At 35.7% G+C, this 12,357-nt stretch overlaps 1 protein-coding gene across 5 annotated transcripts in view; it reads left to right on the top strand.

Moving 5' to 3' along the window:
• BMPR1B (bone morphogenetic protein receptor type 1B) overlaps window positions 1-12,357 on the top strand; it is a 348,243-nt gene that overhangs the window by 244,897 nt on the left and 90,989 nt on the right. The window contains exon 1 of one of the 5 annotated variants that reach the window (XM_010980597.3): window positions 3,400-3,566. The exons of 3 other annotated variants lie outside the window; for them this stretch is intronic. In XM_010980597.3, the coding sequence (XP_010978899.1) occupies window positions 3,554-3,566 (13 nt within the window). In that variant the 5' untranslated portion in view covers window positions 3,400-3,553. Of the gene's footprint in view, window positions 1-3,399; window positions 3,567-5,844; window positions 6,149-12,357 lie in introns of those variants that run through there. One more of the 5 variants, XM_064484713.1, reaches the window with a different exon arrangement.

Below are 12,357 nucleotides of genomic sequence, written 5' to 3'. Positions count from 1 at the left end.
AAAAGCTGTATAAATACATAAAATCTGGAGACTAAGGGAGGTTCGTTGTGAAAATAAGTCATGAATGGTAATTGTTAGAAAGGTGGTCTCATAATTTAAAGCTATTTTGTGTACTTCTGCTTTAATTGCATGATTACTTAATAAATGAAGTAAAAATAAATGGCTTGAATAAATATTTGCCTTTGTGGGTGTAATACAAATTTATAAAACCTTGATTTAACGTATGGTATATTTTGTATTCTTGTTTTAGTGATCACATTTTTTTGTGACAGAAACAGTTTGGCAAATGTTACTTTAAGGAACATTATTGTTAATAATTTTTTTTTTCTTCTGGTCAAGAGGCAGGAGCGTGATTAGTGAGATTTGTTGTGAAATTGCTGACCATTTTCTGATGTCCTCCTGTGTTCTGGGCACTGTATTCAGTAGTTTGTATTCGTTTACTTGTAGAACTCATACAGTAATTTTACCAGTTGGATAATGAGCAGACTGTAGAACAGAGAGTTGAAATAATTTGCCCAGGGTTCTTTCAGATAGCAGTTAGGCGCTCTCTGCTTCACAGCACAGACTTCATAAATCTAGCATGAGTGGGTCTGTATAAGAATTCTACAAATAGTGTATAGCAACGACATGTCCTGCTCGTGTTGGTAGTGCTGTCTCTCGTCCTTTCCTTTTCCCTTGCCCTTCTCGCACAGTGTGTTTTCAAATGGAGACCTTTCTTTTAATGTTCTCTCAGAGCTTTCTTCGAAGATTCATTTGGTGTGAATTTTAAGGTGAGTGGGCTGAATCATATGCAAATCTGGATTTTTTTTTTTTTTTTTGCTCACTCAGATTTCTGATCTACATTATGAGTTTTTGTTTTTGTTTTTTTAAAGATCTTTGATCCTATTTGTCTGGAATTTAATTATGCATTGTATAGAACATCTCCTTCATTGTTGACACCCAGCATATGTTAAATAATAAAGGCAAAATGGAGGGAATTAATAGGGCTACCTCTTAAATTTCTTAGTAGTATAGATGAAAGACGTCTGTATTACCGAAACAGTCAACTAAGTGGAAGCCTCTCCTCATGCTTCCAATTTTCACTTCTCCTCACCTAGTTAGAAGTTTAGGTTCAGAGACTCATCCTATATTCTGAAATCCTAAACCTTTTTTTTAAAAAATCATTAAGCCAGTCCATGCTCCAAAGCCTTTTGGTTAGTTATATAATGTATAGCCTAAAGTCTGTAACCTGCTTTCAGAATCCTGCACAACCTGGTTCCACTCTGTCTAGCTTTTCTCTCCAGCCATTTACTAATAGGAGCTGTCTGCGCCAGTAAGATTTTCCTTCTCATTCTGTTGCACAAATGAAATATTTAATCCTGCCTCTAATCCTTGCTCATATAATTTTCTCCCTTTCCATCTCCTCTATCTCTGTATAAAGTTCGTATTTCAGCATCCAGCCCTGCTTTCAATTTCTGGCCTAGTCTAATCCATCCCTTACTGTGATTTTCCATCTTTGTTCCATTTGAAGGCATTTCATCTTAAAGCAGCTTACCTTTTTACCTTAGTTCTCTATTTTATTTATATATATATATATAAATAAAATATTTATATATATATATATATATATAAAAAACTTCTTCTGTGGTATTGTAAACTTCCTGAGTGCATTTACTTCAGCTAGCAAGCATGTAATATAGAATCAGAAATGGTTGCTGATATGGATTGTTTTGAACTGAATTAGGATTCTAGGGAGAGAGCAACTCTTCTCTCTTCATGCTTTGCACCATTTACGGATGCCCATACTGGGGAAATGTGAGCAGTGGGAGCTGTCCCACATTTCAGCCGTTCACTCCTCATCCCAGAGCTCAAGGCTAGGTTCCAAATTAGCAGTGGAACCATGTTGTGATGTGGCTTTGAGCCGAATATAGAAGGTTTGAACAAGAGAGTCTACTGCTTAATTCTTGTCTGCTTTTCCCTCGTACTGCCCCTCTGTTCCTGATCACCCCGTATTCATTTAATATGCCTCAATCTCTCTTCTTAGCTAAAAGGGATGTGGATAAATGATACTGAAAGACTATCTCATTTACTACCCCCGAACAGATTTTCCTGACAAGTAAGTTGCACGGATTCTGTGAAATGCAAAATATGTAGTCTCTTAAGCTTAAAATACGCCATAATTTTCTGTGTGATTAAAAATACTGCATTTCTATTAAATTCCATCTCATGAAACTGAGACTTGAGGATGTGGGAGTGATAGTAGTAGTCATTAAATCCTAAAGAGCAACTGTTGATCTACTCGAAGCAAGAGAATAGGTTTGAATGGCACCTAGGAAGGTAGTTCTGGGAGGTGCTGGTGTGTTTAGAGAAGTCGGGGTGTCTTCCAAAAATGAGAAGATGGCAGAGATTTTTTTTTCCAAAAAAAAATATTCTTAAAACTTCAGGTAAACACATTCTGATGCTATCTTAGATATAAGCATGGAACTATGTCTCTGTTCTCATAATCATAACTTCTTTATCGTGCAAACCGACTAGGTTTCATTACTTCTGTTTGTCTCTGGTGATACTGTAGTTTCTACACATTTCTTTTATGATTGACAGTTCCCAGAATAAAAGAATACAAATAGTCCTTGAGAAAGTTCTTTTAGTGTTGAAAAAGGTCACTCACAATATCATGGAAAATTGAAATTTTACAAAATGTTCATAGTTTACATTGAGGCACAGTTACAGTTAATATCTCAAAAAATTGAATAACTTACCTTGGTTTTAATTACATAATCGAATTTGTTAGGTCACAGTACTCTTTATTCTATATAAGAAACTTCAAACTATAGTCATTTCAAATTAGTGAGTAGCTTAACTGAAATATTTTAACTTGAAGTACTCATTAAAGATGCTTTTTACATGTGACCCTTTTTTTGTATCTGTGCACATGACTTAGAGGCATTTGCCTCATTCTTTAAATTTTGATGTAGTGAGAAAATTGCTGTAACATGACACCGTGACGTGTTTCTGTCGTTTTATCAAAGAAAAATTTTATTTCTCTTTGTCTTTCTACAATTCCCAAACAGTTACAATCCCTAGCAGAGAAAAAAGCTTTGACGAAAGAAATGAGCAATTGCATGACAGCAAAGTGTAGGTGTGTGTTGCTTTGGAACCCCCCCGCAGCTGCCCGGGAGGTGTGGGGGCTTTGGCGTGGCCAGTCCAGAGCAAAGTCCCGCCTGTGCTGGCCCTTGTGTGGGCAGCTGGGTCAGGCTCCTTTCTTAAGAAAACAATCCGGCTTGGGGTCCTCACTGCCCTTTGTTGTCCTCCCCACGAGGTGATCAGTTGAAGTCTCTGTGGTGACAGAACCAGTTTGTAACAGGCTTGTCTTTCACGGTCCTGTCTAGGGCTTGTTGGCAGGCTAGCCTGAAGCTCTGACAAGAGTGGCAGCAGAGGAGTCTCAGTGAAAGAAGGAAAGGCAAGAAACAGGAGGCTTAAACAGGCGGGTCACATTGACTGCTCTCCGGCTGCAGTAGGTTGGCTGGAAGAAGTAAACTGGCAGCTTCACATTTCCTTGCTCATTCTTCTGTCCATGCACACGCGGGGTAAGAAGATAAGTGCCCCACAGTACAGTGCTGACAGGGGGCTCCGTTGCTGTCTGGTTTCGCGGTTTTTATCACAGAAGGGAAAGTTCAGGGCAGAAGTTCAGTGGCTAAACACTTCCAACTCCCATCCTCCAACTGCTCTGTAACTACTGCTTTCTCTGTTTCAGCAAAGCTTTCTAGATTGTGTACTAGAATTGTTTAAAATGGATGCAAAGTTTCTGTTTTCTCTAGCAATTAAGATTTAAATGCAGTCCAGTTTGGAACTTTGAGTATGAAGTTGATTGTCAGCATACTGTGATAGTTCACATGTGAAGAATTTAAGAAAATAACAATTCTAATAAACTTTGTTTTGATCATTTTAATTTGAATTTGTTAGTTTCTTTATAGGTTAGCTAATTAACTTCGAAGTTCATTGCAATTTTTATATGGATGCGTTGAGTAAATCTCTAGTTTTATAATGGCAATAATTATAATTTGTGAATATGTGTCAGATGTTTATCCACATTTAAGAACAGGGGCTTGCTTAGTGATCATTTTATCCCGAAGAATTATTCTTGTATAAAGTTGACAAAAGGATAGCAATTTTTAAGAATTATTTTAAATAAGAATAATTATAAAAGTAGGTAAACTGTTTTCAAGTTAAGATAAAGATAACTTAATGAATATGAAACAGCTATCTGTGACAGTGATTTGCAACGAGTCACGAGATTGGAAATAAGAAAGTAACAGTTTCATAAAATTAAGCCAGGTGACAAAGAGAATATGTATGAGATCGAAATGCATTTACAGTTCAACCTTATATACTTGTGAATGCATTTTATACAACCAATTTGGCAATACTGTTTACTTGAGAAGCATGTATTACCGATGGGCATGTGTTTCCGATTGGCACCTACAAGATTGTTTTCATAATCTCAAAGTTTTCTGTGACACTATTTAAATATTGTGTGGCTTGGCTCCATGAAAAAATGCTTTTAATTTCTAGCATAGAAAAGTGTAACTCAAAGAAGTTTTGTGTATTGATAATGAAGGAACAATTAGTAGTTCATTTACCTGGTTTACTAGTTTACTTTCCAAGAATTGTTATAATTTGGTACCTTCTAGAAGAGGTAAAAAGACCTCAAGGGAATTAAGAATGTTGCAGGGAACTCAAAGCATGATATATATGAGGTGAAGTCCTTATTCCTCTATTCATGCTACTACTATTTCTTGATTGCCTGAGGGTAATTTTTCCTTCTCTTTTAGCATTTTCCTTGAAATATATGAATACTTTGTTTAATTATTGAGTTAAGTCAATCAAAAGTAAAGGGGCTGTATGCTGCAGACTGTATCTTTGAATCATAAATGATAGGATTAGAATACCCCTTAAAATAGTATTATGTAGTTGTCTTGCTTTTCCAGTGGGAAGGTTGAAGCCCAGGGACATTTCCTTGCTTTCTTCTGGAAAACAGCCTTTTTAATTCCCTGTCCAGAGCCCTTTCATGTGAGTGCCTGTGTGGGTCTGTGTGTGTTTACTAACTTATTCTATAACATAGTGGTTAAGAGTATGAACTCTGGACCCAAAATGCCTGGGCTTGAGTCTTAGCTCTGCTGCTTACTAGATGTGTAAACTCAGATGAGGTTTCTTATTGGTGCCTTGATTTTCTCAACTGTAAATTGGGTATAATAGTAATACGTAACCATAGGATTGATTTGCTTACTAAATGAGTAAATACACATAAAGCACTTAGAATAGTGTCAGGTGCTTAGTATTGTCTGAGGATTTGCTATTATTAGTATCATTATTAATAATGTTAATTTATATTGGAGTAGGAGACAATCTGGAAGTGTAAACTGAGACATGATTTTAAAAGAACCCCACAGCTCATCTTAGTGTGATTGACATACTGAATCACAATTTATATTCCCTGCCTGTCACCATTGAAATTTTAACTTTTTTTTTGAGGAATTTCTCTACCTGTAACCTTAAAAAAAAGTTTCATGGTTTTTATGATTTTGCCTGGATGCAAACAGAATGTACTGTAGACAGGGACTATGAGCTCAACCAGGACTAAGCAGCTTTGACTATTGAAGTTACATATTCATTGACAACTGTAATGCTTTATGATCATTAATTTTGCATGTACTTCCGTGAGAATGAAGATCACAGAGACAGGTAAATATGAAGCACAGACAAGTGAAGTGGTCAAGACTTCTGAAGTAAATGACAAAGCCAAGATTAATGTTCTGAGACCTTAAATACTTATTTAAAGTCCATATGTTTCAAAGTGACAACTTGCTACATTTGGAGAGTTTGAGCTTCAGGCTAATAAAAAAATATGTAGGTATTTAAATAGATGGAAACCTAAAAGTTCTATGGAAGGAATATGTGCAATACTCCAATTCTACCTTAAATGGTATGAAGCCCTGCAAAGTCCCGATGAATGGGAAGGGGAGCTCTTCCCACAGGGCACAGAGTGGCTGGGGCAACCTGGGTGGGGGTTGGTCCATCAGCCTGAGTCTTATCACTGCTTCCATCTTATCTGAAATGTCTTACTTGAGGAGGCACAGGCTTAGGAAAAAGGAAGCAAGGGTACATCTCGGTAAGTTTTGAACTTTGTGTTTTTTATCTTGGCACATTGTGATGGCTTCAGAAACGCATTTTTTAAAGTTAGGAATCATGAAATGTGGAATTGCCTTCTAAAAGTGAGAATATGACCTGCAGTGGGGAAAATCTATAGTGTTCATTTCTGTTTGAAATGTATTATTTTAAAGATTGAGCTGTTTATACTGCCCTGCTCCTTTATTCTCAGAAGACAGCGGAGAATTACAGGCAGTCATAATGAGTATAGTGCGATGTGTAAACAGTATGAAGGCATCATTTTGGTCACTACCCTTCCTCTTAAGTTCTCCCGAAGGAATTTAGTGAGGTTATAAAGGTGATAGATTGACAGACATAAAAACTAAAGGACTCTTTCTGTTTGTTGTTATAACACAGTGGTGACAACAATATGCCCTTCCTGACATGGATGGGCCTCATGTTCTGCTCTTTAAAAAGGTGAAATGTTTTATTTAGTTTTCTGTTAAATGTATACATGAAAATTTCTACGGTTCCACACCCCCCCCATAAAATCATGGTAATAGATTATTATAGCAATCAGATTAAAATAAAAATTAGTAGCCAACATTTTGTCTTTAGTTTAGGACTAATTCTCATCATAAAGAGTTACAGGGAAAAAAAGGTGAGATAGGAAGTTGGAAGCAGCTCTTCTGAAATACAGAAAAAAACCCCAAACCCAATGAACAAAAATGGGTCCCAGTCTCCATGGCCCTACAGTTTTATATAACCCAGATTTTATATCCTGCCTCTTCATTGTCAGGTCATATCCCATAGGTTTCCTGTTGTAATATTTGTGTTTGATCTGGTTGACACTAATACAAAATTTTTAAAAAATCTATGTTACTAAATATTTTAAGTAGAATTAAGGCAGATAGGTAATGTACAGCCAGAGGATAAACATGGCTCTGAATGTGTAGTTTGAAAATTAGAATGGTAGTATTGCTATAGGGCATTAATTTTTGGTAGTATTTTTAAGTGAAAAATGATCCTTGTTACCATATGGCAGAATATAGTGAAAATCTGAACTGTTAGACCAACACAGCTGTTAAATGTATAAATGTGGTTGTGTGTTTAAAATGTTTTCTATTACAGCTATTATGTGGCACTTCCAACAATTAATGTTGGGCTTTTAATTGGCAGAAACTGGATGTTGTGGTAAGCATCACAGATGTAAGAAATTTGATCTCTCTGGTAATTTACCTGGGAGGAAAGTGGCTAAATTATAGTTCTCAACTTAAATTCTGCAGAATAGATTGGAAAATAGACATTCACATAACCACTAACTGCAAACTCAAAATTATTTGGTTTTACCTTTCTTTATGAGATGTTATCTTCTTTAAATATATAGTGGTGGCAATATATATGTCATATATATACACACACATACATATAAATACACATATATATATATGTCTGTGCATGCATCATTTTAGTCTTTAAATTATGAATACTTGAAGGCTTCTGGAAGAATAATAGTATTAGAAAGATCAGAGGAATTCAAATTAGTTTTCTTTCTTTCTTTCTTTTTTTTGTTTTTTGGTCTTTGTGAGCCAGTTGAATCTGAAGTAACATTTTACAAATCTGTATTGACTTAGAACTGCCAGGAACAAATTAATGAATATGGTTTTCCCCTAACTTTTCAAGTGCATATCTATTTTTAGAGTTCATACAGGACATTGGACAAATCTAAGTGAGACAAAGTGCTGACAGTTAAAATCAGCTAAATCATCTATCAGGCTTTTTTATGCTACATTTTAAGTCCTGATGGACTCTTTTGGTCTTGATTATTATACTTTACTCCATCTGTAAAATAGTTACTCTATCCTTCTTAATGGATTTGTGTGTGTGTGTGTGTGTGTGTGTGTGTGTGTGTTCATATTAAAGTGTCTAAGGATAATCTTGTGACTGTGGGCTCAGAGTAACCTAATTCTTATTTCTAGGCCCCGCCACTTTTCTTTTAACACTGGAGAAGCCGTGGCTTTTGGGTTAACTGGTTTCTTAGTTTGATAGCATCTCTGTCACAGTCCTTCCATAATTAGTGAACTATTCGTATAAAATCACATTATTAGTATTGATATTTTGGACAAAAGAACGGAAACTTAAGTAGATAAAAGACGTTGAACGGAGACGTAGAGAGAAGCTGAAGGAAGCAGGCCTCTTGGGACCCAGAGGCCAGGGGACCTGAGCTCCCACTCATCTGTGTCTGTAAGGGTCCTACTCTCCTTCTTCTTTCTCCTCCTCCTTTCCTCCATGTGTCTTCCCTTCTTTCTGTTTACCAGTCTTTAGTGGACACTCCTTGCATTAGGGTAAAACCCACACCTTCCTACGGCCTGCACAGCTGGGTGTCAGCGAGCCCCCTCCTCCCTTTGCAGCTCACCTCACCACTCAACAGCCACAAAGGCCTTTCCTTCCAAAATGATCCAAACCGTCTCTCTCCTCAGGTGTCTCACATATGCTGTTTCCACAGCCTAGAAAGTTCTTTGCTTTTCTATTCTGATTATCCATTTGCTTAAATGTCCCTAAGTTAAGTTTTCCTTAACAATTCAAATTAAATGAGGTGCCCTTGATGCAACCCCTCACTGTAAGTTTTATTCTCTTTTATTGTACATATCATAATGTACCATAGTACATCTCACTCTCCTGCTGGAAGCTCAGCTTCTTAAAGGAAAAAAAACACATCTACTTTGTTTACTGCTGAATCCCCAGTGCATGCTACAGTGCTGGGCATATAAAGGAGTCTACCTCCCTAGACATACTCATTATTTTGCATATGATCCAAAATAGTGTCTGCATTTCCTGATATTCCAAGACCTTTTCGGCTTACCTCTCCAGACTTAACTGATAAAAGTTTCACTGTTTCTTATTTTTAATTTTTTGGAGAGAGAATTTGATTGGCTGCTGACCCTAAAAATAATCAAATGTACCTCAGGTGGGGTGTGTAGTCACCCAATATCAAGATGGCCACAAGGCAATAATAGACATTGTGGGCAGGGGAGGTTTTTCCTGTAAGAAGTTTGGGATTAGATTGATAGTCAAAAGCAACCCATGTAGCTGCTACTGTCATTTATAATAGCAATATGAATACTTCCACTACCTCTTTGCTTATAATGAATTCCTATTGGCTAATAAGGAAATTATTAGCTATATATTTCAAAAGTCATAAAAACAAAACACTAATACTTCTTTTTTACTTGAACTTTGATGTCCAGGAAATGTTACTATCAAAAGTTATGATAATGTATTTCTTTTTTTAAAAAAATTTTTAATTGAAGTATAGTTGGTTTGCAATGTTGTGTTAATTCCTGGTGTACAGCATAGTGTTTCAGTTATACATATATATCTTTTCATATTCTTTTTCATTATAAGTTATTAAAAATATTGAATATAGTTCCCTGTACTATACAGTAGGACCTTATTTTTTATCTATTTTATATGCACTAGTTAGTATCTGCAAATCTGTAACTCCCAATTTATCCCTCCAGCCCTTCTTTACCCCTGGTAACCATAGGTTTGATTTTTATGTCTGTGAGTCTGTTTCTGTTTTATAAATAAGTTAATTTGTGTCTTTTTTTTTTTTTTTTTTTTTTAGATTCCATATATAAGTGATATCATATGGTATTTTTCTGTTACTTTCTGGCTTACTTCATTTAGTAAGACAGTCTCCAGGTCCATCCACATTGCTCAAATGGCATTATTTTATTCTTTGGCAATATATTTCCGGAGTTTCTACAGAATTATTTTAATAGTAAATGAAGGTATATGATTTTTTTTCTTTAAAAAGAGATGCTGTAGAAATTCACAATATCAGAGTAGTGGCAAAAATAATATATGAAACAAGGAGTGTAACCACTTGGCAGACTTTAATTCTATCAGATTATTACATATAACTTTCACTCCTTTATTAAAACGGTAGTTGTAAACCTTTGTCTCACGCAAAACATCTCATAAATTTTGTGTTGTGATCCCTAAACAGGACACAAGTTTGTTGCTAGTAGCATATGTCTTTTGTTTGATCAGATTCTGGGAACTTAAATGTCTGAAACTATGCTTTTGATCCCTTTTGGAATCCAGAGGAGAATGAATGTACATGTCTAATTCATTTTTTAAAAACCTCATGAGCACATGCAGAAAACTGACTTTGTTGCATAGGTTTTTACGGCCTGACAGTATCTTGTGGTCATAACGTGGGGACATAATGCGCCATTTTCATCGTGGTATCTTCACAGTTTTAATGGGAGTTTTACATGTAAGGAAACAGGGACTTAACATCAGTTTTGCATCAGCTGTGGAACTTCTGTGATACAGGACCTGCATTGATAAGCTATCAGCTAAGTGTGAGGCAATTTAATATAACAAGGCATCTTAACATTTTTTTCTGGTTATTTCTGTTTTCCTTTCACTGTAAACTATCCCAAGGCCGATAACATACGGCTTCAGAAAATTTGAGGTCAGGTTTGTTTTGCAAACTTTGCATGAAATTATCTTTCTGTTATTATGTTTGTAGAAATATTCATGATCAAACTATGTCTCTGCTAAAGTGTTTAGCTTTATTTTGGTTCCTCTCTAAAAGAAAACTAAGAAAATATTTATCAAATCTGATAAAATAATAACCTGTCAATTGTAATTGTGTATACTTTTAATGATTATGCACTTATTTATGAGGCCAAATCTCAACCGAATATTTGTCTTGGTTAGAGTTAATATACTCAATTGCTTGCTGTTTTCAAATTCCTTTACAAAGTCTTTTTATGTTCTATTTTGAAAAAATAAGAAGGTTAATGTTGTAAGAGTAATACGCTGTATTTACCCATGAACTATTAGCTCATTTAAGCAAAGAAATGTGCAGCAGCTCATGGAGGAATATTTGAGTGGCTCTCTGAGTTCACCTTAGGCTCTGAAATCAGCTGAAGTTATTGAGAACTGTGCAATGACCTGGAAAACAACAGAAGAGTTCCATTGTGACATGGTAACAGAAGAAGGGTAGATGCCACTTAATTGAGGTTACTAAACAAATTGCCTTTTTACTTCTATACTTTCATATGCATATTACACATATCCACACACATATGTTTCTTATATGTATGTTTTCATAAGGTTATTACAGTTATTGAAATCAGAGAATATCACTAAATATTTCCTGCTTAATTTCCTATGCCCTGAGTGAAAACGTGTTCAAATTGGGGAATGGGTTTAAAGGAAAAGGACCCTCACACTAAATCACATGATTTCACAGACATAAGACATTCTTTCAATGGGCATTTCTGGAGATTGTTTTTGGGCTGGATTTTACATATATACACTAAAGAGTTTATTCATAACATGCATTTTAGTAGTTCTTATGAATATTATTAATCTACCTTACTTAACCTCTTATAGTAAAATATATAATTTTCTGTCATTTTTTGTTAAACAGACTTAATGACAAACATCTTGCAAATTAGATTTTCATATATTTCATCTCTTTCTTATGCTCAATTTAATCTATCAAAGCCACACATTGTAGAAGACATCTGGTATTGAGCTTAAGCAGCTGGGTTTCATTTGTAAAGGTTTTGAGCAAATTTCGGTGCTTGCCAACAATAATATAGCAGTTGGCCAGTGTGTTTTCTTTGTGGCAGCTTGGTGCAGTGTGGCAGAAGAGACCTGAATTCAGGATCAGGTGATTTTCCGCTTCTTTCTAGCTTGACTAGAGGGACTGGAGGGTCTGCTGCAGATGTTGCTGTGAGCCCTGGCTAAGTGAGGGCTTGTTGCGATGGCTGTTGAGTAGGAATGTAGGAATCATTCGACAAGCAAGGTGCAATCAGCATTGATCCATCTGAGAAGTGAGAAATCTGCAGTTTTCCTCACAACATAGTTCAGTGTATTTCCTGCATCAGAATCACTGTAGGTCATTTTAAAGATGCAGTTTTCCATACCCCATCCTAAATCTGCTAAACCAAATATTTGGGAGCTGAGCTCAGAAGGCTGCAGTTGATTAAGCTACCCCAAGGGATTTAGCACACACTGGATTAGAGTTCATAAATTTCAGTTCATTTTTTACCTGCAGACAAAACCTGTAACCCTCCTTTTCTGACTAAGAAACTATTTTATTAATGTGTATTTAATAGGAATTGTCAAAATTTGTTTTGAAAGTAACTTACTCACATACCTAGCTTAGATGTCCTTTCATAAAATATGACATTAGTGTGACCT

Source organism: Camelus dromedarius, chromosome 1 (genome assembly GCF_036321535.1).
Source record: "Camelus dromedarius isolate mCamDro1 chromosome 1, mCamDro1.pat, whole genome shotgun sequence".
Taxonomy (NCBI): Eukaryota; Metazoa; Chordata; class Mammalia; order Artiodactyla; family Camelidae; genus Camelus; species Camelus dromedarius.
Note: the sequence above shows the minus strand (reverse complement) of the source record. Positions and strands in the feature narration are given on the sequence as shown.